Raw genomic sequence first — 26,199 nt, forward strand, 5'->3', positions numbered from 1 at the left:
GACCAGTAACAGATGGAACAGTCTGCCCATTGAGTGTGTGTGTGTGTGTGTGAGCATGTGTGTGAGTGTGTGTGTGCGTGTGTGTGTGTGGGTGTGCGTGTGTGAGCATGTGTGTGTGTGTGAGCGCATGTGCGCGTGTGTGTGTGTGTGTGAGCGAGCATGTGTGTGAGTGTGTGTGAGCGCGTGTGTGCGTGTGTGTGTGAGCAAGCATGTGTGTGAGTGTGAGTGAGTGTGTGTGTGTGTGTGTGTGAGCATGTGTGTGTGTGTGTGTGTCTCTAAACACAAAAAAATGAGTTAATGCTTCATCCGCTTTTATTCCCCGAATGAAAATGCCAAATAATGCTCAGGCTGCAGCCCTCTCTGCATGTGCTTGTCTGCAGCGTGTCTCTGTAGAGCAGGGGTGCCAAAGTGAATCCCAAGGGGGACGCTGTGTCTGCAGATCTTTGTGGTTTCCTTTCAATCAGCTGCTGATTAAGGACCTGAGAATAAGGCATGTGGATTCCCGAGCCAATCAATTACCTAAATGAACCACTGGTGCCAAAAACACCTTGAGAACCAACAGACCCTGTGGCCCTCCAGGACTGGAGTTTGAAGTTTGACACCTGTGCTGTAGAGAGAGACTCTACCTAGAGACGCACACGTGTAACATCGCTTTTTTTCTCATTAAATCCTCTACACAACCAAGCAAAAGAGAGAATACAGATTTCAGCCGTGTCCACGTCAGACAGACTGGCCCATTTCTTTTTTTTTACATCCATTTGAAGGTGAGGGCAGCTGCGCTCTTTCTTCCTCCTGCCGGCTCGCACTGCTGGACTGAAGTCACCTGACCCCCTGCAGGTCTAACGCAGCGCTAAAAGCTTCTGCAGGCGCCGTGCACAAAAGCGCGCGCTGCCTGCGATCAGTGACGCGCTGATGAGCCCTTTGTGCCTCAGTGCAGTGAGAGCGTGTCACCCTCCCGTGAACTGAACTTCCACCAGCTACACGCACCAACTTAGCCATCTCACACAGCTACAGGCAGCGCACCAACTTAGCCATCTCACACAGCTACAGGCAGCGCACCAACTTAGCCATCTCACACAGCTACAGGCAGCGCACCAACTTAGCCATCTCACACAGCTACAGGCAGTGCACCAACTTAGCCATCTCACACAGCCACACGCACCAACTTAGCCATCTCACACAGCTACACGCACCAACTTAGCCATCTCACACAGCTACACGCACCAACTTAGCCATCTCACACAGCTACAGGCAGCGCACCAACTTAGCCATCTCACACAGCTACACACAGTGCACCAACTTAGCCATCTCACACAGCTACACACAGCGCACCAACTTAGCCATCTCACACAGCTACACACAGCACACCAACTTAGCCATCTCACACAGCTACACACAGCACACCAACTTAGCCATCTCACACAGCTACACACAGCGCACCAACTTAGCCATCTCACACAGCTACACGCGGGGCACCAACTTAGCCATCTCACACAGCTACACGCACCAACTTAGCCATCTCACACAGCTACACACAGTGCACCAACTTAGCCATCTCACGCAGCTACACACAGCGCACCAACTTAGCCATCTCACACAGCTACACGCAGCGCACCAACTTAGCCATCTCACACAGCTACACGCGGGGCACCAACTTAGCCATCTCACACAGCTACACGCACCAACTTAGCCATCTCACACAGCTACACACTGCACCAACTTAGCCATCTCACACAGCTACACGCACCAACTTAGCCATCTCACACAGCTACACACAGCGCACCAACTTAGCCATCTCACACAGCTACACGCACCAACTTAGCCATCTCACACAGCTACACACAGTGCACCAACTTAGCCATCTCACACAGCTACACGCGGGGCACCAACTTAGCCATCTCACACAGCTACACACAGCGCACCAACTTAGCCATCTCACACAGCTACACGCACCAACTTAGCCATCTCACACAGCTACACACAGCGCACCAACTTAGCCATCTCACACAGCTACACGCACCAACTTAGCCATCTCACACAGCTACACACAGCGCACCAACTTAGCCATCTCACACAGCTACAGGCAGCGTACCAACTTAGCCATCTCACACAGCTACACACAGTGCACCAACTTAGCCATCTCACACAGCTACACGCGGGGCACCAACTTAGCCATCTCACACAGCTACACGCAGCGCACCAACTTAGCCATCTCACACAGCTACACACAGCGCACCAACTTAGCCATCTCACACAGCTACACACAGCGCACCAACTTAGCCATCTCACACAGCTACACACAGTGCACCAACTTAGCCATCTCACACAGCTACACGCGGGGCACCAACTTAGCCATCTCACACAGCTACACGCACCAACTTAGCCATCTCACACAGCTACACACAGCGCACCAACTTAGCCATCTCACACAGCTACACACAGCGCACCAACTTAGCCATCTCACACAGCTACACGCACCAACTTAGCCATCTCACACAGCTACACACAGCGCACCAACTTAGCCATCTCACACAGCTACACGCACCAACTTAGCCATCTCACACAGCTACACACAGCGCACCAACTTAGCCATCTCACACAGCTACACGCACCAACTTAGCCATCTCACACAGCTACACACAGTGCACCAACTTAGCCATCTCACACAGCTACACACAGCGCACCAACTTAGCCATCTCACACAGCTACACGCAGCGCACCAACTTAGCCATCTCACACAGCTACACGCAGCGTACGTGCGTGTATGTGCATTTGTGCATGTGTATGTTCCTCTGTGTGCATGTGTATGTGTGCATGCGTGTGTGCCTGTGTGTGCATGCATGAGTATGTGTGCATGTGCATGTGAATATGCACCTGTAATGTGTGCATGTGTGCGTGTCTCTGCATGTGCATGTGCACGTGTAATGTGAGCATGTGTGCGTGTGTCTCTGCATGCGCGCGTGTGTGTATGTGTAATGTGTGCGCACAGTCACACCTGCTCGTTGAGTTTGGGCTGTGACGGGCTCTGGTGGATCAGCAGCCGGACGATCCGCTCATCGCCCCGCCAGGCGGCCAGGTGCAGCGGAGAGCAGCCCTTGTGATCAGCGATGTTGGTCAGCGCCTCGTTCCTTAGCAACGCCTGCACCACCTCACTGCAGGACCGGAGAGCGTGGGAGAGAGAGGAGGTTTACAAGACTGTAATAACAGCTACACTAACAAGAGGGAAGGGAGGTTTACTACAGCGTAATAACAACTGCATGACAGGTGGGACTCTCACACAAGGGTGTTTACTACAATGTAATAACAGTCTTGTCAACGGAGGAATCAAAGTGGGCTGTGTTTAGCAATATCTTTCTGTCCCCTTTTTTCTGTTTCTCCCCATTTAAAATTCCCAGGTGCATTCTGGGGCCTGCCCCACCACTACAACACCTCCCTGTAAATTGGGGAGAACACAGACTTGCACCCAAGAGTGTAACCAGGAGCGACTTTTTTAGAGGATGCCATCCACTAGCTGAGCTGCCAGGACACTGGGGCAATCTGAGCCCCCCACCATGCGGAGGGAAGCACCTCCCTGACAAAACCACCCTGGGAAGCCGGCAGGTTGTGAGAAACTTGCAGGTTGTGGGGTGACACTGTAGTTTACTGGTTAGGGAAACTGGGCTTGTAACTTTAAGGTTGGATAAGGCCAATAAATGCCAGTTAAACCTCAGTAAGCATCTAAAATATCCCTCATTTCACATAAAACTGTTTTGGCCGATTGATGACATGCACTATAACTGAACCAATAAAAAAGATAGAAAATAAAGTGAACTCTGACTTTATGTAGCACAATAACTTGCCACGATAAGGTGTGCTTGTGTGACCATTCAGTGTCAGGCACTTTAGAGTTACAATAGGTGAGATAGCTTAAAGCTAAGTTGTTAAGGCTACAGTGAAACGATCTAAGACAGGTACTTGCCACAGTTACTGCTCAATCAATCAGGTGTGTTATATAGGGCAGGGCAGTACTGGTGTCTGGCCATTGAGGATCCCACATAGTCTGGAGACCTGACACAAACTGTGTGTAACCAGAGCAGAGGTAGGAGAGAAAGAATGTCTATGTGTGTGTGTGTGTATGTGTGTGTGTAGGTGTGTGTGTGTGTGTGTGTGTGTGCGTATGTGTGTGTGTGCATGTGTGCGTACATGTGTGTGTGTGTGTGTGTGTGTGTGCATATGCATGTGCATGTGTGCGTACGTGTATGTGTGTGTGTGTGTGTGTGTGTGCATATGCGAATGTGTATGCGTGTGTGTGTGTGCATATGTGTGTGCGTGTGTGTGTACGTGTGTGTGTGTGTGTGTGTGTGTGTGCCTGCGTGTGTGTGTGGATGTGTGCGTACGTGTGTGTGTGCCTGCGTGTGTGTGTGCATGTATGTGTGTATGTGTACCTTTGTCCGTTGAGGGCGGCGTGGTGGAGGGGGGTGTATCCTGTGCTGTCTGCGCAGTTTACACTGGGGCCACGCCATAGGCTGAGGAGACCAAACCAGGGGAGGGTGTTAGAGACTGACCACACACACACACACACACACACACACGCACACACACACATACACACACACCTACACACACACACACACACACACACACACGCACACACACACACACACGTACAGGCACAAACACAGACACAGACAGAATTGGCCTGCTCAGTCTAGAACCAGAAACTCATGGTGTGTTAAAATTTCTCTGCAGGGCTTATAGTATTGATTTTCCCATTTAAGCCAATGATGGTATTGACAAAACCTGTAATGCCCGCCACCCCCCCCCCCTCCACCTCCCCCCCTCAGCCCCACCTCAGTTCCTTAAAACTTAACACTAGTGCCTGTGCTCTGTGAATTCACCCATGATGTCATCACGATCTTTCACAATAATGCCTTCTGATTCCTGAGCATGCCATCCTCTATGACATCATCATCACCATGGAGACACTCTCCAGTTCTGACTGGGGCGGGTCCCGATGTTCATCACTGTACAGGAGCATACCACTGAGGTTCAATTTCTGGCAAAATAAAAGCCTTCTTCTGAATTTACCATATCAATTTGGGATAATTATTTACCCACAACAGCCTGCTAATAAGTGTGTGATTATGCAGTACGAAGTCAGAGCTGTCCTGTTAAATAAATATCTTCCCATCTCAGTTTCCAGAACAGTTGTCCTCAGTGATGCTGGACTGAACCAACTGAGTCACAAAAGAGGGGGGGAGGGGGAGGGGTCTCCTCTGGATTCAGTGTTGAAGATCCAGCAAGAGAACCGACTCAGGATGTGAGTGCCCTGGCATGATGCTTAACGGAAGGAACAGACGAACGCAGAAGGCAGGGGCTGGGGGTGGGGGTGGGGGGGTGGAGGGCAGGGGTGGGCTGCTCACTGAAGAGAGGGAGCACTGACTGGGGTGACAGAACCCACCCCCCCCCCCCCACCCTCTCCCCAGAGAATCCGGGGTTACTGGCACTGCTGTTCCTGAGCCCGGCGAGCGGAGAGCTTTCATGCAGGCTGACACCACTGCTTCCTGGCAGTACAAACACACCCCGATTGTCCCGCGCCTTTCCATCTTCTTCACGCCGTTTTAAGGGGTAAACAATCCCAGATCAGCCACACACGCAAAGCACAACCCAAAAAACACACACACTTCAAAACGCTCATTGTATAGATACAGTGTATGAGCTGCAAAATACTCAGCGCTTCAAAAACTCAGAGAGAGTCCATTTTACATCTAAATCTTCAAGAGATCTAGAAATAAACACACAGGGGGCACCCCCCAACCCCCCTCCCCGCACTCCCCACCCCCCAACCCCCCTCCCAACACCCCCCATGGACATTAGTCCTAGTTTCCTCCTGGTGAAATTATTGGTTTAATGAGAGCATCGTTGAAAAGCGATATTGCATGTTTTTTTTTTTGGAGCCCACACAAGGATAGGATTGAAACATATATACAACTTGCAGTAAACAATCACATTACAAATATTTCTGCTTTAAAATAATAAGCTAATGAGAAGACATGGCGGCAGGATGTCAGACATTAGCCACAATCATTCAGAGTTCACACTTCTCTACGTGTTACTATTTTTTACTACAAAGGTGCGACCGAGGTTCGCACACCTGCGATTCGCACGCGCTGAACAGGTACATGACACCTGTGTGCGATAAAGTCAAAGGCTGTTGATGAAGAGGAAAACAAATCTCATCACGTTCAGGGTTCGTTCTAATCGGGGACCACTGAAAATTGATCACGGTCATGAGCTTTGAAATCACTATCATCTCCTTTAAAATCTCCATCTCTTTACGATAGAAAGCAGAACGGAACTAGGTAGGTAACCAGGTGAATATCAACCAGGAGTCTAATGAAAGGATCCGTCGGAGAGCCAATTAGCGCAGGGGGCTAACGGAAGCGTCGGCTTCCCTCAGTGGGGTCTGGCGCACGCCGAGCCATGCCGGATAAAGTTTAATTAAGCGCAATTAATTAAGACGCTGACATCACAGGCACTCCCGGGGCAGGCCGGCAAACGGGGGCCGGGCCTCGTCTGCACACGTGCCCGAAATAAAAGCAGGCTTAACCCCCCACCCCCCTCCCCCCATCCCCCCGATCACTGTGCCTACGCTGTTCACACGCGCAGTACATCCCACAATTCCCTGTGAGCAGAAGCGCGCTTCCTGTACGCTTCCACAATAACAAGGAGAAGACAGGCTAAATGAGGTTCCTCATTATGTTCATCACATAATAACTCCGAAAATCTGTCAGCAATTGAGCGAGGATTGCCTCGTACGCAGCTAACTGCAATGTGAAGCAATGAATGCGATGACTCTGGAAGCTATATTTACTGCAAAACAAACAAATATGCAAATGAGACGAAGGGAGGCTATTCTGGGTGACAGTGTGAAATAATAACATTAGCTACTCGGTAATATTTCCTGTAGTAATTCAGCGAAGCATCCATCGCAGGTGCAGCGCGACGAATCTCGTTAACATCATTCTTTAACGAGCTGCAATACTCCTGTCAGCCACAGATTTACATTACAGGTCCTCCGGCCAAGCTCGAACAACAGATGCACGAGAACTGGACAGAGGATGTGTGAGTGGGGTAAGAAAGTGTGTATAACGCGTGTGTGTGTGTGTGTGTGTGTGTGTGTGTATGTATGTGTGCACGTGTGTGTGTGTGTGTGTGTGTGTATGTATGTGTGCACGTGTGTGTGTGTGTGTGTGTGTGTGTATGTATGTGTGCACATGTGCGTGTGTGTGTGTGTGTGTATGTATGTGTGCACATGTGCGTGTGTGTGTGTGTGTGTGTATGGGGGGGTTCTCAGTCCACTAACAGGCCAGATTTACTAACAGATGGCACACATGAGGCCAGTCCACAGATTTCCCGTCTCACTCCCACATTTGTGAGGGCAGAGCAGAACGGGCGCCTCATACAGCAATTCCGTCTCTATAGCGACTGACTAGCGTGGACCAATCAAAATGCTTTACGGTGCAAAAGCAAAACGCTAACTTGTTCAAGCCAACACATCACTGACAACATAACATTACATTACATTACAGTCACTTAGCACACACTCTGATCCAGACTGACTGACGACAGCGGAGAACATCAGTGTGCAAAAGTGTGATAGCAAAAAGAAGGCACTGTAGGCCCATTTATAATCAATAAAAGTGGAAAGATTGCCACAGTAAACAAAAGCCAATACCAGCGCATGGCTATCAAATCATTATACAGCTATACCTGCAGCATTACCATTCCAATAGCAAATACAAAGAGAAAGAAAGAGGATATCTAAAGATACTCAGGGGAGCCATAGTACAGTCTGAAGGGGTGGGTCTTCAGTGTGCATCAGGAGATGGAGGTCACATGATAGCTCAACTAGCCAATCATCACGAAGCTTCACTCTGCCCTCACTAAAGAGCCCTGCTGCTCTCTTCTGTGCAGCCGCGGATCTCCACACCCCCGTGCTGGAGTTTCCGTAGCATCCTTCCTGTTATTATGGCTTCGCAGCTGAATGTTTTAAACGCTTTTTAATTCACTCCTCTGAATTCTCAGAGTAGCCGAGCCCAAACGAATCCCCTTTTTCCCCAAACAGGCTTAACGAGCAAACAGTCGGCCCTCAGTTCTCATATTTGAGTATTTACCTTCCAGCTCTAGAGATACTGCTACTCTCAAACCTGATTTATGCACTTGTCTTCCTGTTGCAAGTTGCTCTGGATACAAGTGTCTGCCAAATGCCAGTAATGCTTGTAAAATGTGTAAAAATTCTGGTAGGGAAAAGACTGCCTGTTATGATCAGCGTGTTCTCAGTAACATTAAAAAATACTGGTTAAAAATATGGGGCACCTGTAACAAGGCAAGGTCACAGAGTGGCAGTGAAGCACTACGGTTTCCCGCTCTTAAAGTGACTCACACAGTCATTCATCAGACAACAGGGACCACTGTTCCACTACCACTTTAGCAGCATTAACCCTTGGAACAGTAGGTTTTTTTGGAATGTTTTTTTCTAAATTCTATGCCAGAGTTCTAGCACTCCATTGCTTTCAATTGCCAGTAGTGATTGTTACGTCAGCATTAGAATTGTTATGTCATTTAAGAACATTCTAATTATGTATTTGTGATCATACACCTCCAAGGTTTAAGAAACACCCTTGATATACTGATCCGTATTTGCATCACAAAATGAAAGATATGACTCTAGGTCCAGAGTAAGAGGCCATATCCATACAAGGCTAAACCATATTCATTTATAATCCATTTTTATCCTTCCATTTGTGTCCCTTGTTCTTTTTTTCCTGTAGATTTGGGACACCCAACCGTTTTTTTTTTTTTTTTTTTTTTTTTGCAGGCCCAACGCCAGCAGTGTCCATCTTTAAAAGATCTGGGAGACTGCAGACAATCGCACATCTCCTCCGAAAGCACTTTGTGCCAGCCACAGACGCTGCAGTCCATCAGCTGAGTCAGAGAGGCTGCCTCGGGGGAATAAATTCACGGGGAGACAGGCTGCGGGCACCGCGGTAAAGATGGGGGTGTCCCTGCCAAACGATTTCCTCCATTTCTGAGTGGCTCTAACCCCCCGCCCCCCCAAAAAGAAAAAATCAAGTCTACAATCAAGGATGTGGCTCTCATTTTCATTACCCAATGATCTAATTTCTTTAGGTTTTTTTTTTTTTTGGGGGGGGGGTGGGGGGGTGGGCACTAACATTACGACCATATACAATATGATAATAATGGAGGGGGAATTTGATGTTTTCCTAAAACATCAGTGTGCCCCCCCCCCTTCCCCCTAGGGATCTATACCCATGGCCTCAGTCAATGGTGGCACAACACGATTCTCCACCAGACCATGGAGTGTGTGTACCAACACCAGACCTGGGTCAAATACGTATCTGTTTTGGATTCAAATATTTTTCTGTGCTCTATTGGTCTTGCCTGGTGTAACTGAGCCTGCCAGTATGACCAGAAGGCGGGGTTTGCCACTGCTGAGAGTATTTTAATATACCAGACAAGACCAGTAAAGTGTAGAAAAGCATTTGAATTCAAAACAAATACGTATTTGACCCAGGTCTGACCAACACACTCGCTGGTAAAACCACCAAACGGCAGCGACCGTATTCCGTATTCACGTGCACTCAAAACCCTCTCAGGGCTCAGTGTGAGGTCCTTCAGAGGCAAAGCCGAGAAGGTCAGCCACACACATTGGACAAGGTTCACTGATGTTCCTCTACCGATCATCAACAGCTCCAGGGGCTCTGAAGGATACGTGAGTATTTCTCCGAGCTCACACACGAAAAAAAAAAACTAACAACAGCCTTTGGATCTTCCAGACTCTGAGCAGCCAGATGAAAGCTTGGCTCCATGCTGGGAGCTTTCCCGTGAAAGTATCTGTCGCAGGCTGCCAGGAAAAAAGAGATCTTAACACCTATCAAAGACCGACATGCACATTTCTACATTTTTTCTCTCCGATAAAAGGGATCTTAAAACCTGAAGCGCTGTAGTTTGTCCTTAACTTTGTCTGAAGGGCCTGACACAGCTAAAGAACTACAAGCAACTAGCCAAACAGTACAATGTCCAGTGTTAAATCAACTCTTACGGAGTACGTATGGTCCCTTGTGGACTCGTATGTACTCAGTTAGAGTTCAATTAACATTTTACTGTGCACAGCTTCTGATTCTTACAAAATAATTACCATTTTTCTGTATTTGATTCACCAGTGCACACACCGACCTGCCCAGTCCTGACTGATCACGATATGAGTGCGAGTGAGAAGAAACAATGAACACTACAGAAAGTAAGGAAACAGATTTTCTGCACTCGTCTGGGTAAATTTAAACATTCTGGTCACTCATTCACACTACCCATTAGACATTATGGCTATATTAAGGAGAGAAATATGCAGAGGATGCTTCTCATCTTCAGCTGGAATTTTTTTTCCACACTGTCACTTATTTAAAATGCTTTAAATCGAAGACCAATTGTATTACTTCAAATATGAGGTTAACCATACGCGTGTGCTTCTGTTTCAGTGCCCATACATATACTGTGCACGTGCGATTTGATTGATTTCTACCACAGAATCCATTTGCATGCATCCATTCATTAAAGGTGAAAGTGCTACCTGTGCCATTTATGCCACAGTGTTTATTTCATGCAGATGCTCAAAATGATCCCCATCTTCCCTCTGCCTGACTCGCTCAGCTTTTTATGGGACTTCGCTGACAGCCGCCCAAGATTATCCATGTGCAGCTGGGGAGGGGGGGAGGATGGGGGGGGGGAGCAGCACAATCCTGTCTATACACAGCCAAAACCACGCAGCACAACTGCCAGATTTTTGAGCCAACCATCTTGTTTATTACAGTTGGCCAGACGTGTCACAGGACTGAAGTTCAATCAAGAATCTCTCTCTGTTATTTACAGTGGCTATAATTCAGAACTCTCCGAGCTAATAACTCTAAATAAGTACTGAAAAGGTAACGTAGTTGAATAAATGACCAAAGTGTACATGTGTACCACGCAATCTAAATATCCAGCGAGTTAATCGCTGATTCACCGATATTCAATCGATTAAACAGCCTGGACAGTATCATTCCTCGCTGCTGTGGGGAACTGTTACCAAAAGCAAAAAAAGACATTATACAGGCGTGAATACAGTGCTTTTTATACTAGTAATAGCAGCGGGAAAAAAATAATAAACATTGGCTTCAATATGAGCCAAGACCAGACAGGAAAACACAATCATAATCACTGATGATACAAGTGCTCACTAGCTTCCATAGAAAGTATTCGATGACACATCTTCCTAACTGAATGACATACCTAACGGGGTGATCTAATGGCTGGCACCTCAGTAGCTGTATGACGTACGCCTAACATTTCTCACTAACTATCATATCTTGGGCTCGTAGCACAGGATGGTGATTAAGGAAGCAAGACTTGTAACGAGAAGGTTGCCATTTTTGTACCCCCTCCCCCCCCCCCAGTGGGGAACTATGCCTGTTCCCTCGAGAAAGGATCTTTTTCTAACCTGAACAGCTTCAGTAATTAATCTAAGTGGATAATACTGTAAGACACAAGCTCTATAAGTCACTTTTCGTAAGTGCATCTGCCAAGTAAATAAACACAAGTCAAGACGTTTAGCCATTATGGTGATGGCTTGTTCAATGTACAGTCAGCATCAAGTGAGCAGCACAGGCCCCGTGTCCAGGGGATGAAAAACACTGGACTGTATTAATGTTATGTAAACGCAGAGCGAAACCACGGCCAGTGCTTTACTGTAGACTCATTCATGCCATGTCAGATATAATACAGCTGGAGCCAGATATCACGCTGGGTAGCTTCAATATAAAAAAACCCACAACGGCCCACATGAAACTGGGTACTTAGACAAAAGACCAGATCACAGTACAGACGCTTTCATATGAATGTTTAAACCAAACGGGCAACATTTGAAGAGGAACGTGAAATCGACTGAAGCCTCCACGCCACCATCATCGCCTGCAAGCAGAAGGACATGATGCTCCATGCTAACGACCCAGAAGACTCCAGCATCGGGAATATCAGTGATGCCCGTGTTGTAGAGGCAGGAAGTGCCCATGCAAAGCAGCAGGGAAGTGGATGGTTATCAAAGTAAGCTACATGGCTGTGTGTGATGTATATATTTATCATGCATTATATTTACACATTATATATAATTATATATATATATATATATATAAATTTGACATTTTTTCAAGTTCAAAGAAAATGTTCTATCAGATTGCATATGAATTTATTGAAAACCCATGCCAGTTATCATTTATTTGTGGATACATGCCAAAAATATGATCAGAATGCAAGCCAAATTCCTTGTGCACTGTCAGTCAAATGTCCTTCTAATATTAATGAGACCAATGAACAAGCCGCAGTGATAAGGGAAGACCAAATCCGAGTAATATTCTAAGATGTGCTCCCTGTGGTTTTAAAATAAAGTTCAAGGGACAGCCAGCAAACTGGTAAAATGTACATTTAGGAAACACTGACCCTAGCAGTTCCAGGAACTGTTAATGATGCTGCAAGGACTTGAGTGGAAGAGAGTCAATGCTGCCAAACCCCTCCAAAGTCTGACATATTTTCTTGCTAAGCTTGTTAAGCTCATCATCTTGCGGTGGAACACCGCCAGCCATTAATCAGGTCTGGCAGGCATGATCAGACGATACAATGAGTGTCTCAGTCGGGTTTCTGGCACTCTAACGGGGCAGCGGTGGTGGTTGCGGCAGTGGGATGGGTAGGGCACAGGAGGATCCGAAATGTCACCCCTGCCGAAGGAACCAGCAGAGATCACTGAAGATGGTTCTGCCTGTGACCAGCATGCTGAAACCAGATGATGTAGCACGACCAAGCTGGCCTACCATGGCCATCACGTTACCAGCATGACCAAGTTGATCCGCCAGTGTGACCATCAAGTTACCAACACAACCAAGTTGATCCGCCAGCATGACCATCACTTTTTCAGTATGACTACGCTGGGCTACAAGCAAAGCTATATTCACTGTCCATCTTAAAATTAGCACTGCCCAGTTTCAACCAACAATAGACCATTGCTAACCAGCTTGGAACATACAGTATGTAGGCCTATGCGATACATGTTTTTCATTTTAAACTATTTAATAATCTGAATTTCCATTAATACTTTGTGATTAGTTAAATATTAATGTTGATATAATTTCTTTAAGGACTGTCCATTTCATTTCTATTGTAGAACACTGAGAACACTCAAAGGAAGAAATAGTCTCTCAACACTGATATATATATTTTTTTTTAATTTTTTTTTTTTTTTTTTTACAGTATATACCTAGCTTGTCAGAATAATTTCATCAGCACTGAACATCACATGATGCTGTGCACACCATATATGGACATGGTTGGGGATGAAGCGTGTGGAGTAAATATATAATATATATGGTCTAGTTGGTACAATCTATCTCATTTATTGAGTTCACCCTGAGATGACAGCAAACACAATTTCGGGTGGAAGTACTGTAAATTGTAAATAAGTCGTCTTGAATCAACGTGTTGGGACAGAGAAAATGACAGAGGTGCGGATTTTTTTTTCAGTTTGTCCACTACACAACGGGCAAGCGATGTCGGACCCGGTCGGACCTCTCTCGCGCGCCTGACTGGAGCTGCTGTTTAATGTCACCGTCAGTGCGCGCGCATTATTTACCCACAGAAAAGAGCACAGTCGCGCAAATCGGCGTGCTCTCTCGTTTCACCCAAACAAAAGCCTTTCTGGGTGAGATGCGTGCTCCATTCATCATCTGAAGCAAGGTTCAATCTGCTGGGTGAACAAAGTAAATGCATCACGCGCTCGATAAGTAAAAGACTTACAAATCAAGAAGCCACCACGAGATTGCACTGAGGGCAGCAATCACTTAAACGGAGGTAATCCATATGAAACAACATGGGAATAATTGTGACCCACTTCGCAGTGACAGCTCCCTGTTCATTGGTTTTACCATGACTATGACTTCTCAGCACGCCCCTTTACGGTATTACCTAATGTCTTCTGACAGATTTACGGCGAATTGCGAACGGCGATTTTGTGTCATATGTTAAAAAGCCACACAATTATAGCGTTTACCTTATTATTCGGTGGGCGTAGGCTATTTAAAAGTTAATGACACAACAATAACAGTCGGCGATAAAACGTTAAATTAAAAGGCCATTATTGACATTACATAAAACATCTGGATAGCAAGAACCCTCACTGCTTAAATCTAGTTCTATGTTAATTATTTATTTATCATCACTTTCCAACAACGCATTCCTCCCCGAGAGTAGGCAATTGATATTAATATTTAAACACGAGGTAAAAAGGAAGATATACGCTAGGCTACTTTATAAACGAAAGCAATATATACTCGTTTAATAAATCTGTTGCTGTATGAAATTGACCAGGGTGCTATAATAACCTATAACATGCTACAATGGGAGTGGTAGGCTACACGAACCAATAAAGCGCAGGTCTCGTCTTTTACAGCTCTCAAAGTTAACATTTTTTGTTGTTTCACCACTATCACCGACACAGAAATTACATTTTGAAAATGCGCTTCATCCAGGATGCTCCCTGTGTCGCATCCTTTGCCCTGCCCCGCTCGCTCTCCCGTCACATTCCGTCCTCCTCACCTGAGCAAGCTGGACCTAGTTCCACTGCCGGTCCCTGCCGACTGGCGTCTCGCGGACAGAAGCTTCTCAACGGCGGCGAGATTCCCAGTGCGGGCCGCCTCTAGCAGTTCTTGCTCCTTCCCCATCTTAGCCCGAGAAACGAGAGGGGAAGAAAGGGGCTCGGCACAGCAGCAGCAGTTTCTCTTTTCTTTTTTTAAGGGGGTGGGGGGGTGGGGGTGGGGTGGGGGGGGGGCGTGGAATTCCTTTATGTTTGTCCGCCAAACTAAAAGAGCGTATCAGTGCTGAAAGAACAGTTCAATGCAATATGACCCTGCGCGGCTGGACCATGCACGCGCGTCCAGCGGCGGTGGCAGCCGTAACAGCAGCAGCTGCGTACTCGCATGGCTCCAGGGAAAGTTTCTTATTAGCATAAAAAATATTATTCTAGTGCCGCTACCACACGTCACTTCCTGGGGTCAGTCCCTCTTGCATGGCGTCATACGATAGGATTTTATGTCATTTTATAACTCTTTGCTGTGGTTGTGAAATCTCTATGAGTTGCACGGCACAGGCTAGTTTATATGTCATCAGATTTATCAGCATTAAGAACAGCACTGACAAAAATATTTTCGGTAAGAAAGAATAAATATGAACATGACTGAAACTCCATGCCTTATGGAGTGGTGTGGTCAATGCGTGTCTGACAGCTTCCATATGCTTACCAGTTAATGCATTTCTTCTGTTCATACATAGGCAATATAAATATGTTAACAAAACACCTGATGTTTTCTATATTGCATCATTTATTTTTTATATATATATCATATGGTAGATGTTAATTAGTCTATGTTACATAAAAAAAATATATATCATTTGTTCATTTATCTGTACGGCTTGGCAACGAGCAAACTACATTACGCAGTGTTAATTCAGCTCCAGCAGATAACATTTGGTCTCCTGCAAAAATCACAGTGACCCTGTGGATCAATAGATACCAATGGATCCTAAACACCTTGACAGAGTAGGCCTACAATAACAACTGCGTGCAAAATATTAAAGGGAAGCAAGAACTGGAATGGCACATGTGGTCCAATTTAAGCCACACACATAATTTTACAGTTTCAGAAGTATCAGAGGTATTTCAAATACTGTATCTGAATTCTCATATCTTAGTTCACAAAATAAATAAATACTTTTTAAAAGTATATACATATATATCATATAGTAAATACTATATAATGCACTTGTATTTTTTACCTTGAATAAACGTTTTCCCATGTATACCCTACTGTACCTGGAAATGGAAATGAGCCGTTTGTAAAGACAAATTCAAATGAACCTATAGTGACTGTCCTGGAAGTGTTAATATTTCATCGTACAGCACTATAAGATATTAGACACGAGCGTCTAAGCATTGGAAGTAATCATTAATTAATTAACTAATGACAAGATGTTGGTTTTAAATGTAATTTTTAATTCGATCTTTCAAAAATCCTCAAACTTGCAGTGCTTTCATCCGACCGCTAGTTCTGGCAACCCGGCACCTGTGGTCTGTTTGGTAGGAAGTGACGCGACAGTTTGCCGGAAGAGGAACCATTCAGTCGAGCTTGTTGTGTCAACTGATGATGGTTTAATGAAACCTAACGAAGCTGTGGATTTCGTAGCTATTTAATAAGGTTTGTAAGTCTAAATATTTTGATAAATAAATGCATATTCACGTGACTGGAGCGAGTTGGGAGTATATATGCACGCACGTGCAGCTAAACCCAATAACAGGTCAAACTAGCTAGCTGTTTGCTAGCTGAATAAGACATGGGCACGGCTAGCTCAGTAACGCTGGCTTCCCATATTAGAAGAGATTCATTATTTTCTGGACCGTTAACTTGCTAAATAGCTGCACAAAGTACAGTTCATGTCATGCCGAAATGTTTTATGCCCGGTTTTGTAAAATGATAGCAAGTTAACCAACGTTACAATAGACCACACTTTGTTTCTTGGTTACGTAGTCTATGATAGCTTCATATTTGAACGCTTAGTATTAATTAGTGCCGTATTGGTTAGCTCAGTACGCAAGTTATCCGGGATAGCCATGCACATCTTACTCTAACTAACAGTAATACATATTTTAGAGATCAAGGCATCGTCTCAGCGACCCGAGGACAATGGCAGACCCGGCTCAGATGAATAAGCAAGGGGTTTCAGAGTCGGGATTGAACCCGGAGGAGCTCCCGAATACAGAGGACGACGCTCCTGCGTCCGACAGCACCGCGCCGCCAGCAGAGGCTGCCTCTTCTCTACTCGCCCAAGAGAAAGACGATGATAAAACGGTATCCGGACATTGACAATAATGTCGTACCAAACCTCGGTACAGCGTCTGCTGTAAACGGATGTAATGCTTGTTATACTTTCGTAAAGTAATTTTCGAAGAAATTCACGCAAACCAGCCCAGTAATAGCTAAAATGCGGAGTCGAGTGTATTGGTTACAGTGTAGCCAGCATTGCATGCAGTTGTTTTAACATAATGTCATAATTTGTGTTCCGTAAGTAAGGTAGATACGGAACGAGTGTAGATAAGCCTGTAACCACCCAGGGGCTTTTCAAGGATTCCGTGGCCGGAGACGAGGGAGAGGGTTCCTCGGGGTTCAACCAACCGGCCGCCAAAAAACTGAAAGTGGAGCCGGAGAAGAAGAAGGAGAAACGGCAGAAAGTCGACGAGGATGAGATTCAGAAGATGCAGTGAGTCCAGCCGTATTAGCCGCTAGTTTTTGTCAGCTGTGATCGCTGCTCTGTGATACGATTTAAAAAAATGCTTCGTTTGGTTCTGCTCAGGGTTCTGGTATCGTCTTTCTCTGAAGAACAGCTGAATCGCTATGAGATGTACAGACGTTCGGCCTTTCCAAAGGCAGCTATCAAACGGGTAAGACCACAGGCACGGTTCAAGTACTGCATATTAATAAACAATTTAATAACCCTTTGACAATTCGGTGCAGTACGCTGATTCTCTTTGTGTGTCTGTGTGTGTGTGTGTGTGTTTTTTTTTTTTTTAAATAGCTGATTCAATCCATCACCGGTTCCTCAGTCTCACAAAACGTGGTCATCGCAATGTCTGGAATCTCAAAGGTCTTTGTTGGGGAGGTTGTCGAGGAAGGTGAGTGATTGTGACATCATCAGAAAGGGACAATAGAGTGGATCTGCGCGTGGGGTAGTTGTTTTAAGGCAAGAGTTTGTGAAATGGGGTCTTTTGGAGGACTCGGGTGTTTTCAGTTATGTAATTTTTCCCTTTTAAAAATGTTTCTTATCTATATTTCATAATTTCATATTTTTAATTTCCAGGTTATTTGTACCTTGTACAGTGCTCTCCCATTTTAGCAGCATTTACTCCTGAAATTTGATGTGTGCTAACTGGTGAAATAATTTAGGAGCCCATCTACATTGGTGTGATACACAATTTTTCAACATAGGAGCCCATGGGAAAGCGTGGGGACAGCTGTGCTGTGGCAGCTTTGATCCAACCTTGTGTGCAGTGGCCATACTTTAATTACGAGTTGGCTTGTGTTTTTTCCAATAGATGCTTCCAGCTTAGCAACAGATGCCACCGCCTTGATCGAAACCCGCTTGTTGAAGCACACTGCTGCGAATAGATCTGAGAACAAGAGAGCCTGTTGTATTGAATCAGAGGGGATAAACGCACGGCAGTTTCTAAAGATCGAGCGGCCTAATCCAGCTCCTTTTAACACTGGCTTTATAAACGAGCCACAGCCAGCCGGATCGATGGGCACAAACCTCCAGAGCCCTCTTTCCCGATATGATAGAACCCGAGGGTGGAGAACGCTCCAGCGATTGCCTGTGGAGTTGTTTTCCCGCTGAAGTCATCATTAAGTGCTTCCTTAAGGGCACCGTTCTACCGTTTAGTGTACATAATGATATTTAAACGCTGCTCTTGCTTTCAGTGCTTTGGGGGGGGGGGGGGGGGTAGGTAGGTTTACACCAGTGTGTCAATTTTATGGACAAAGTTTAATAAATTGTTTGATGTATAAATTAGTGTATTGTGGTATCGAATTAATGGAGTGCTAGGATTCTGACCACAGCTTATAAAATTTTTAGTTCTGAAAATCCAAACCGTGAAAAATAAGCAAATAAAAGGAGTGAAGTAAAATATTTTGAAATTTTTAAAAAAAAGTTTGAACCTTTTTTTTTTTTTTTCATAATTCCTTTATGGGCCATGCAATGATAGTTTACCCCCAAAAGTGTTTCTCATTCTTTGGGTAGAGCTCAACTGCAGGTTACCCAGAGCACGTTTCTTTAGTAATGTTAATTGGTGAAAATTATTCTTTTTTTTTTGTATGCTCTGCTCTTGATTGGCAGCTCTGGATGTCTGTGAAAAATGGGGGGAGACTCCGCCCCTTCAGCCCAAACACATGAGGGAGGCGGTGAGGCGGTTGAAGAGCAAGGATCAGATTCCAAACACCAAGCACAAGACCATCCTTTTCCACTGAGTGGAGCCCGAGGATGGGCCCATGGGGAACCTTTTGGGTTTAATGGCGGCTTGCCTTAGTAGGCCCAAGCAGCTCGTCCTGCAATGCCAGCGAGATGTTGGGAGAGGACCTGATGATGGCAGTGCTGATTTGTCTTCTCACACACACACACACACACAGCGCTCTCTCCACCGATTGGTCTAGATACCCCCGTGTGACACACGTGGCCTCATTGTGGACGAGTGCTTGTTTGTCAACAGCGGGGAGGAAAAAAAGCAAGGCCCTGACTGTTTATGGACCACTAGAGCCACTTTGGTGAAGGAATACATTTACGGACACCCATGGAGTTCAAACTTGGAATGCGCAAATCGTAACGCTGCAGTGATGTCAGTCTTCTGCTGGAACTGTACCTTTCTTTTAAAACAGAGTGTACCTGCACGTGGGACTTATTTCCTTGAGGAAAGATGTACTGATGTCGACGTTTTAAACACTGTAAACTTCAACATGAAGCTCCTGAGTAACAAGCCAGTTTTCTACCTTCAGTTTAAAAAAAAAAATCAGTTCTCCATTTGATATGGTCATTTGTGCCTGTGTTTTGTATGATTTTACCACAAAAATGTCATTAAAGTTTTTTTGTTTGAATTGCTGCACTGGAATCATTATGGTAATGCCCAACCGGCCAGCTGCATAACAGGCTACAAGCGCTCTTAGTGGCATTCCATTTATTAAATCAAATCAAGCGTGAAAATTAAGCGCAAAACCATTTGTCTAAAGTGAAGAAATGTAAATACCCTTAATGCAACAAGCTCGGGAAAATGATTTCTTAGACAAAAGTGGAGAATATCAGTGTTCCTTCTTGTCAGTTGCTCAGGATAAGCGTGTCTGCCAAGTGATCATAATGTAAAGGAAGGAAAGTTCCTTTCACAGAATGTAAGCTGATGCCATTAGGATATTATACTCCCAACAGTGAGCAATGCACTTGGATAGGTAAACTCACCGTACTGAAAGTCATAACATTGACGCTGTACTCTTAATCGGTACAATTAATCAAATCTGAAGACATGAAATTTATGCTCAAAGAACCATTGGATTCTGTTGTGTCAAAATCTTGTGAAGATCTCGGTCACAAAAAAACTAATGACTGTTCTGAATATTAAGTTTCGATTTTTTTGCCTAGTAGAACCATCATATTAATAAACGCTGTAAAACAGACCTGTTTACATATGACATGCTTCACAATAAGGGTACGGGATACAAATTAATCAAAAAAAAAAATACTAATTTTATTTCTTAAAAAAGGATGACAAATGAAGTACATTCACTTCCTTAAAGACAATTTACTTAGTAAAAACCAGTGTCTTTTAAAAATGATAAACTAAAATGACATGGTGGCATCTTGACTCAGATCATTATGGTAAAAACAAATGCAAGACAACTAAAATATTAAAAAATTATATTCCATATGTAAATCCCCAAATTGATAAAAAACTGGATTGTACATCTAAGCAAGATGCACTGCTGTTTGCCACAAGGAGATGGAGGAAATCCCAAAATCAACAGTAGAAAAAAAAACAAAAACAAAGTTTGTCACTGTCATCCTCAAATCTGACTGCTTCCCTCAAGGGTCTTTGGCCAATCAAAAATGAAAAGCATGACCGCCAGAGGAGAAAACCCTATAAATGTCATTAAAGGGAATCTTACTTAGTTTGGGACATCGGAAGTGAAACAAAAAATAAAAATAAAGGGTATTTTCGTAGATAATGATGAGGTGGTGGTGGCGGTGGACTTATCTGTCAGGTCTAGCCATGCCAGGCCTGACAGACAGCATCATGGGACGAGCAGGGGGCCGCATCATGGGGGGTCCGGGCATCATTTGCATAGGCCCGCCCATTGGAGGTCGCATACCAGGGCCTGCAAGATGGAGGGAAACGATTGGGCCGAGCAAATTACAGTTATGTTACGTTTTAGGCATTTAGTAGATGCACTTATCCAGAGCATCTTACACAGGTTTTTAAAAAAACAATCAATTTTTACAACTGGTTATTTTTACTGTAGCAATTCAGGTTAATTAACTTGCCCAAGCATACAATGACAGCATCCAAGCTGAGAGTTGACCTCAAAACATTGAAGTTTCAAGCCCAGTTCCTTGAACAGTATACTACACTCCCATCACAAATGTATAGACCTTTTTTGTCATGGGGCAATCATATTTGATCTATCATCGCACAAATGCTTTAGCATTTCCATGTTTGGAAGCTCCAGGTTGAGTTACAGTTTAAACCTGCCAAAAAGTAATGCATTGAATGAAAAGCAAAGCCATTCAACAACTATTATCAGTACCGGCCCTGAGGAAAGTCCTTATTGTTGGAAATGTCCATTTCAGTTATTTTTAATTAGCTCAGAATAAAACTGTAAAATCTGTAAAACACCTTTCTGAAAGCATTTGGGACATTCCTCTTTATTTTATGCAGTCAGTGGGTTTTCACATCTGGCCTGATCTTTAGTTTTTAATATTCTGGAAATCTGCACACACATACAAAATTTCCTCGTCAACCTTGGAAGAACAGAAATAGTGTGCAATGGTGACTCTTTTGATAATGTTGAGTAGGTTCATGTTGACAATTTTTAAGCGCAAATGTACAGCAAAACTAAAAGAAAAAAACACTTTAAACTGGCCAGTGTCAGAGCAATGTGCAGGTGAGCCTGGCTGGAGGTCAGGGCATCTTACCTGGACCACCTGGCATCATGCCATGGGGAGGAGGCCCCATCATGGGCATCATTGGAGGACCGCCCATAGGGGGAGCTGGCAGCATTCCAGGACGTGGTGGGCCACCTGAAAAAAAACAGGGGGAAAAATGGTTTACAACACCACACAACTAGCCTTCTAGTTCAAAATTTAACAAGGAATTGATGGATTTAACCCTTTAGATTGTTCTACGTATTTTTTATGCCGTGTTTTTGTAACATGTAGCATGGTGAGGACACCGTTAAACAAAGCCAAAGCCAAGATTTTCTTGTCAGTAAGGCCGTCAAGAAACACTCTATGGAAATAAATTGAAAAAGCACAATGCAAATTAATTTAAAATGTAACTTTACTTGAAAACATAGCATACTGTAAAAATGACACACTACCAACAGAAAAACCATGCACACAAGAGTGGATGAATCATAAATACATGTGGTAGTTCTCTGGGCTATCGAGCAACCAAACCTTGTAGCCCAGGAACAAACCAATGTGCTGGAATATAAATTTGTATATCTTTACCATTTCTACAAAAAGGTATGTTACAAACATACTGCATCCTTCATCCTGTCTTACACATCATTGTCTGATCATCTTTCTGATTATTAAAAAATAATAACTGCACAGCAGTTTGCCATTTTCAAAATTCATAAAAAGTAACACCACAAACATGGGCCTTAACTTCTACTTCAGAAATCTCTCTACTCTCTGAACACATTTCCCGAATATGGTTGCTTTTACTTTAATCCTAATGATTACACTTTTGCAAGCCAGGAGAGAAAGTCAAATTCTAATCCCCAAATACCTGCCAAAATCTAATTGGTGCAGTCTGAAACCATGTTCATCAGGTTCATCATGGTAGTGCCCTGGACTTTCAAGCATCACAGTTTGGCAATCCAGGTTAGAAAAACAATAGTTCAGACTACCAATTTATCCACCCCTGATGCTTAGCCCTTTAGTGCCAGTATTGAGCACAAGATTCTGCTTTATGTATGTGGCTGACAGTGATGGAAGAGGAACACTCACTGATGTTTGGAGGGGGGAGCATGGCACCACCTGGGGGTGGAGCTCCAGAGAAAGGCGTTGCTGGAATCTTCCCCTGCTGGAAGGCAGCCGCTGAGGACACAGAGGAGAAAACCATCAGCGTCCATTTAATCACATGCACACACATGCATGCAAATATACACATACACACGCACATGCATGCACATACATGCGAACATACACATACACCCACGCACATGCATGCACACACATGCAAATATGCACATACGCACATGCATGCACATACAGGCTCGCATGCGCACATACATACACTCACATGCATGCGCATGCCCACACACATACACACACACGCACATCCACACGCATATATATACAAAGACATGCATGCTCACACACATACACACGTGTGCACACACACGCATATACACACATACTTGAACACATGCATGCGCACACACACATTTTAAGAGTGTAGCAAGAGAAAAGCCCTCTGTTCCAGACAGGTCAGGTCACCACGGAAACGCCCTGATAAACAGCTGCCAGCGTTCCATTTTCGCCGCCCACTTACTGGTCTTATCGATAAGGCTCTGTGCCTGTTCCTCCATCCATTTCTGATAGTAGTCCTTCACATTCTCCTTGTGTTTGCGGCCGCTACAGTGGGTCTTTCTCACAGACGGCTGCAAAAAAAAACAAAAAAAACACTCCAAGTGAATACAGCTCTCTCAGGAAATTACAAGTCACAGCTAAGAAGCAGTATGTGTCAATTACACCCTCATTCTGCCCAGATTTTATGCTTTATTCACACTGCAAACTGCTATATTTGATCAAATACGTGCCATACATTAATGACACTGCAAACTGCTATATAAATGCATGCCATACTTTAATGACACTTCAAACTGTTATATAAGATTAAATATATGCCATCCTATAACGACACTGCAAACTGCTAAATTATATCAAATATGTGCCATGCTTTAAAGACCCCAGTGGTTCTTCAGACTAATACCAACTACAGGACCTGAGAATGTAAGCGCAATTACGTTGCTCTTATAAACTCATTCTTACATTTATTCATGTACATTTGTGAATGAGACCAAATATAGCCCAGGTGGTCATGTTATATCGAGTGATCAAGTAATTAAAATGAAATGAAATTTTGAAAGTAACTGAAAATTACTGATTCGCTGCTCAGGCCCTGGGTCACGGGCAAACTTCGAAAGACTGACCACACCCTCAGACTGAAACCCATTTCCACTGATTACTGTTCTCTAAAGGCGGAGAAGACTTACCGAGTCATGTGTTAGGTAGGTGTCACAGTAGTCACAGTAGAACCTAACAGAAAGAGGCAGAGCACAAATCAGGACTGTGTATGTTGGGTACTTTACAGTCAGTTTGCAGACCTACGCTCATTTAGATACAAAATGGCCCCTATGTTATACACACTCACATTCTAATTAATTGGCACAACATGGTTAACCAGATCTGTATGCAGGTCCTAATGACTCCTTTGTTACATTACATTGCAGGCATTTAGCAGATGCTCTTCATCCAGAGCGACTTACACAACATGTTACACAACATGGCATTTACATTGCATCCATTTATACAGGATATAGACCAGGGGTGCACAACAAGGGCCAATCCATTTCAGGATTTTGTGTGAACATCTGCCAACATATATTTAATTAGCCTAATCATATCTGGATCAGACATGTGTATAAGCACCAGCTACAGCCGCAGACTGCAAGTGTATCCTAGAGATTTTACTGAGATCAAGTGTAGGAGTGAAGCAGCATAGTTTATAGAGCTGTCGGAAAACTATATCTATGGTAATCGGTTGGAACAAAAATCAGCACGCAGGACCGGAGTTGTGCACCCCTGATATAGACTGAAGCAATGCGAATTAAGTACCTTGCTAAAGGGTACAACAGCAGTGTCCCACCTGGGAATTGAACCTGTAACCTTTAGGTTACAGAACCAGTTCCTTACTCATTATACTACACTGCCACCCTTTGTCATTGGTAACAGCATGAAGATAATCTAAAACCCACTCTGAAATTTCAACTTTATAATATTCTCGTGGGCAACTTTTAGCTCTGATTTTGTTTTTGTTTGTTTAAATCTCTCAGTGTGATTCTTCAGGGCACTTCTCAGTAGTTGAGAACAAAGGAAGAGACCCCAAGAGAAAGGAATTATAGCAAGCCTTGAGTGAAAACAATGAAGACTGCTACGGTCACACAACCGTTTTATCTTTACTTGGGATTTTTTTTTAAATCCATGGTGTCTACAGGCTATGCACTGTATGAACCACCACAGAATGCCCCATACTGTAAAATTTACCTAGATGGCTATAAATGAACCTGCAAATAATAATTGGGAGTTGGAGAGAAATACAGCATTAACTACATAATTAGCATCCTCCCCAAACACATCGAGGTACACTGTAGAAACATCAGCTCTCGATAGTAATGTGTTTATTGTAAACTGCCAAGGCAAACTGAAGAAGAAGTCCATACAAGCCCAGGAACTAAACTCGGCTAGGTAAATGGTTTGCTACTGGATGTGGTTTCCCAGTGAGTTGGCCCAAAGGTGAACTAGTTTGTCTGATACTGGGCGACTGGCTGTGTGAGACTATAGGCTAGATAGCTAACTAAACCAACACCAACGTAAACTACACAAGCATGCAAGCAGAAAAACTGTCGTTCACTGGTACCCTCCAACGTTAAACGAACAGACCATTTAAAGGCTATACGTTACCGTGAGGCACAGGCTACATAAGTACGCAAAATATACATTTGTTCAAATTAAACAAGAATTGAAAACAGAAAATACTCACTTCGGCATTGCTGAACCACTCTTCTCATACAAAAACCGCTCTTCCTGTGCACCGACCGGAAATGTGGAAATGAAAACTGTAGCTTTGCAAGAAGCGCGGTAAGTGTCGTTCAAAACTACACCGCCACCTACAGACCCGTGTGCGTAAATGCTCCGACTGTATTCGGTTACATTTGATAGTTTTGCACGAACATAGCTACATTTGATACATTCGTTCTGATGGTGGAGGGAAACTATGTAAGCTCAAGCATACATTCAATTCTATTGTCACTAATGACACTGAAATCATAAATAGACTATAGATGTTATAGATATAACCATACAAATAATAATTACCAATACATTTATGTAAATAATTATTTACTTCAGTGTGTTGCTCTTTGCGGAGCAAATACATGTGTCCGCCTCAAAAGTCATAATTTTAGTAGATTTTTTGTGGTTGATGGGGGATTTCTTGTGTAATCATGCCAATCAATGAGAGGC

General features: G+C 44.2%; 3 protein-coding genes across 4 annotated transcripts in view; 1 reads left to right on the forward strand and 2 right to left on the reverse strand.

Moving 5' to 3' along the window:
• Positions 1-14,811, reverse strand: part of LOC118211440 (ankyrin repeat and SAM domain-containing protein 1A-like) — a 58,740-nt gene extending 43,929 nt beyond the window's left edge. Inside the window, exons 1-3 of the mRNA XM_035388639.1 lie at positions 14,677-14,811; positions 4,425-4,505; positions 2,996-3,152 (exon numbers count right to left, since the gene is read on the reverse strand). Of these exons, the coding sequence (XP_035244530.1) occupies positions 2,996-3,152; positions 4,425-4,505; positions 14,677-14,801 (363 nt within the window). The 5' untranslated portion in view covers positions 14,802-14,811. The remainder of the gene's footprint in view (positions 1-2,995; positions 3,153-4,424; positions 4,506-14,676) is intronic.
• Positions 14,812-16,203: 1,392 nt separating this feature from the next.
• On the forward strand, positions 16,204-19,772 carry taf11 (TAF11 RNA polymerase II, TATA box binding protein (TBP)-associated factor). Of its 2 annotated transcripts, none has more exons than XM_035387475.1 (6): positions 16,204-16,331; positions 16,785-16,982; positions 17,246-17,391; positions 17,485-17,572; positions 17,707-17,803; positions 19,021-19,772. In XM_035387475.1, exons 2-6 carry the CDS (start codon positions 16,818-16,820, stop codon positions 19,149-19,151), a joined length of 627 nt encoding a protein of 208 aa, XP_035243366.1. In that variant the 5' UTR covers positions 16,204-16,331; positions 16,785-16,817; the 3' UTR covers positions 19,152-19,772. The 2 variants fall into 2 exon arrangements, with proteins under 2 accessions (XP_035243366.1, XP_035243367.1); XM_035387476.1 differs by having other exon boundaries at positions 17,258-17,391.
• Positions 19,773-20,388: 616 nt separating this feature from the next.
• LOC118210944 (U1 small nuclear ribonucleoprotein C) lies at positions 20,389-25,854 on the reverse strand. Its single transcript, XM_035387478.1, has 6 exons — positions 25,718-25,854; positions 24,171-24,213; positions 23,447-23,555; positions 22,900-22,989; positions 21,859-21,963; positions 20,389-21,041 (listed from the first exon to the last, which is right to left on the reverse strand). The coding sequence occupies exons 1-6, from the start codon at positions 25,723-25,725 to the stop codon at positions 20,917-20,919; spliced, it is 480 nt and encodes a 159-aa protein (XP_035243369.1). The 5' UTR covers positions 25,726-25,854; the 3' UTR covers positions 20,389-20,916.
• Positions 25,855-26,199: the final 345 nt, after the last annotated feature.

The sequence above is a fragment of the Anguilla anguilla genome, chromosome 13, assembly GCF_013347855.1.
Source record: "Anguilla anguilla isolate fAngAng1 chromosome 13, fAngAng1.pri, whole genome shotgun sequence".
In the NCBI taxonomy this organism is placed as follows: domain Eukaryota; kingdom Metazoa; phylum Chordata; class Actinopteri; order Anguilliformes; family Anguillidae; genus Anguilla; species Anguilla anguilla.

Bases quoted from the DNA above. Each gene is read 5' to 3' on its own strand.
- taf11 (XM_035387475.1), top strand. From the start codon at position 16,818: ATGGCAGACCCGGCTCAGATGAATAAGCAAGGGGTTTCAGAGTCGGGA. The intron at 17,573-17,706 runs GTAAGACCACAG...TTTTTTAAATAG, and splicing joins CAAAGGCAGCTATCAAACGG to CTGATTCAATCCATCACCGG. The intron at 17,804-19,020 runs GTGAGTGATTGT...CTTGATTGGCAG, and splicing joins TGGGGAGGTTGTCGAGGAAG to CTCTGGATGTCTGTGAAAAA.
- LOC118210944 (XM_035387478.1), bottom strand. The intron at 22,990-23,446 runs GTAAGTGGGCGG...CTGTGTCCTCAG, and splicing joins GAGCCTTATCGATAAGACCA to CGGCTGCCTTCCAGCAGGGG. The intron at 21,042-21,858 runs GTAAGATGCCCT...TCCATCTTGCAG, and splicing joins CATGATGCCAGGTGGTCCAG to GCCCTGGTATGCGACCTCCA.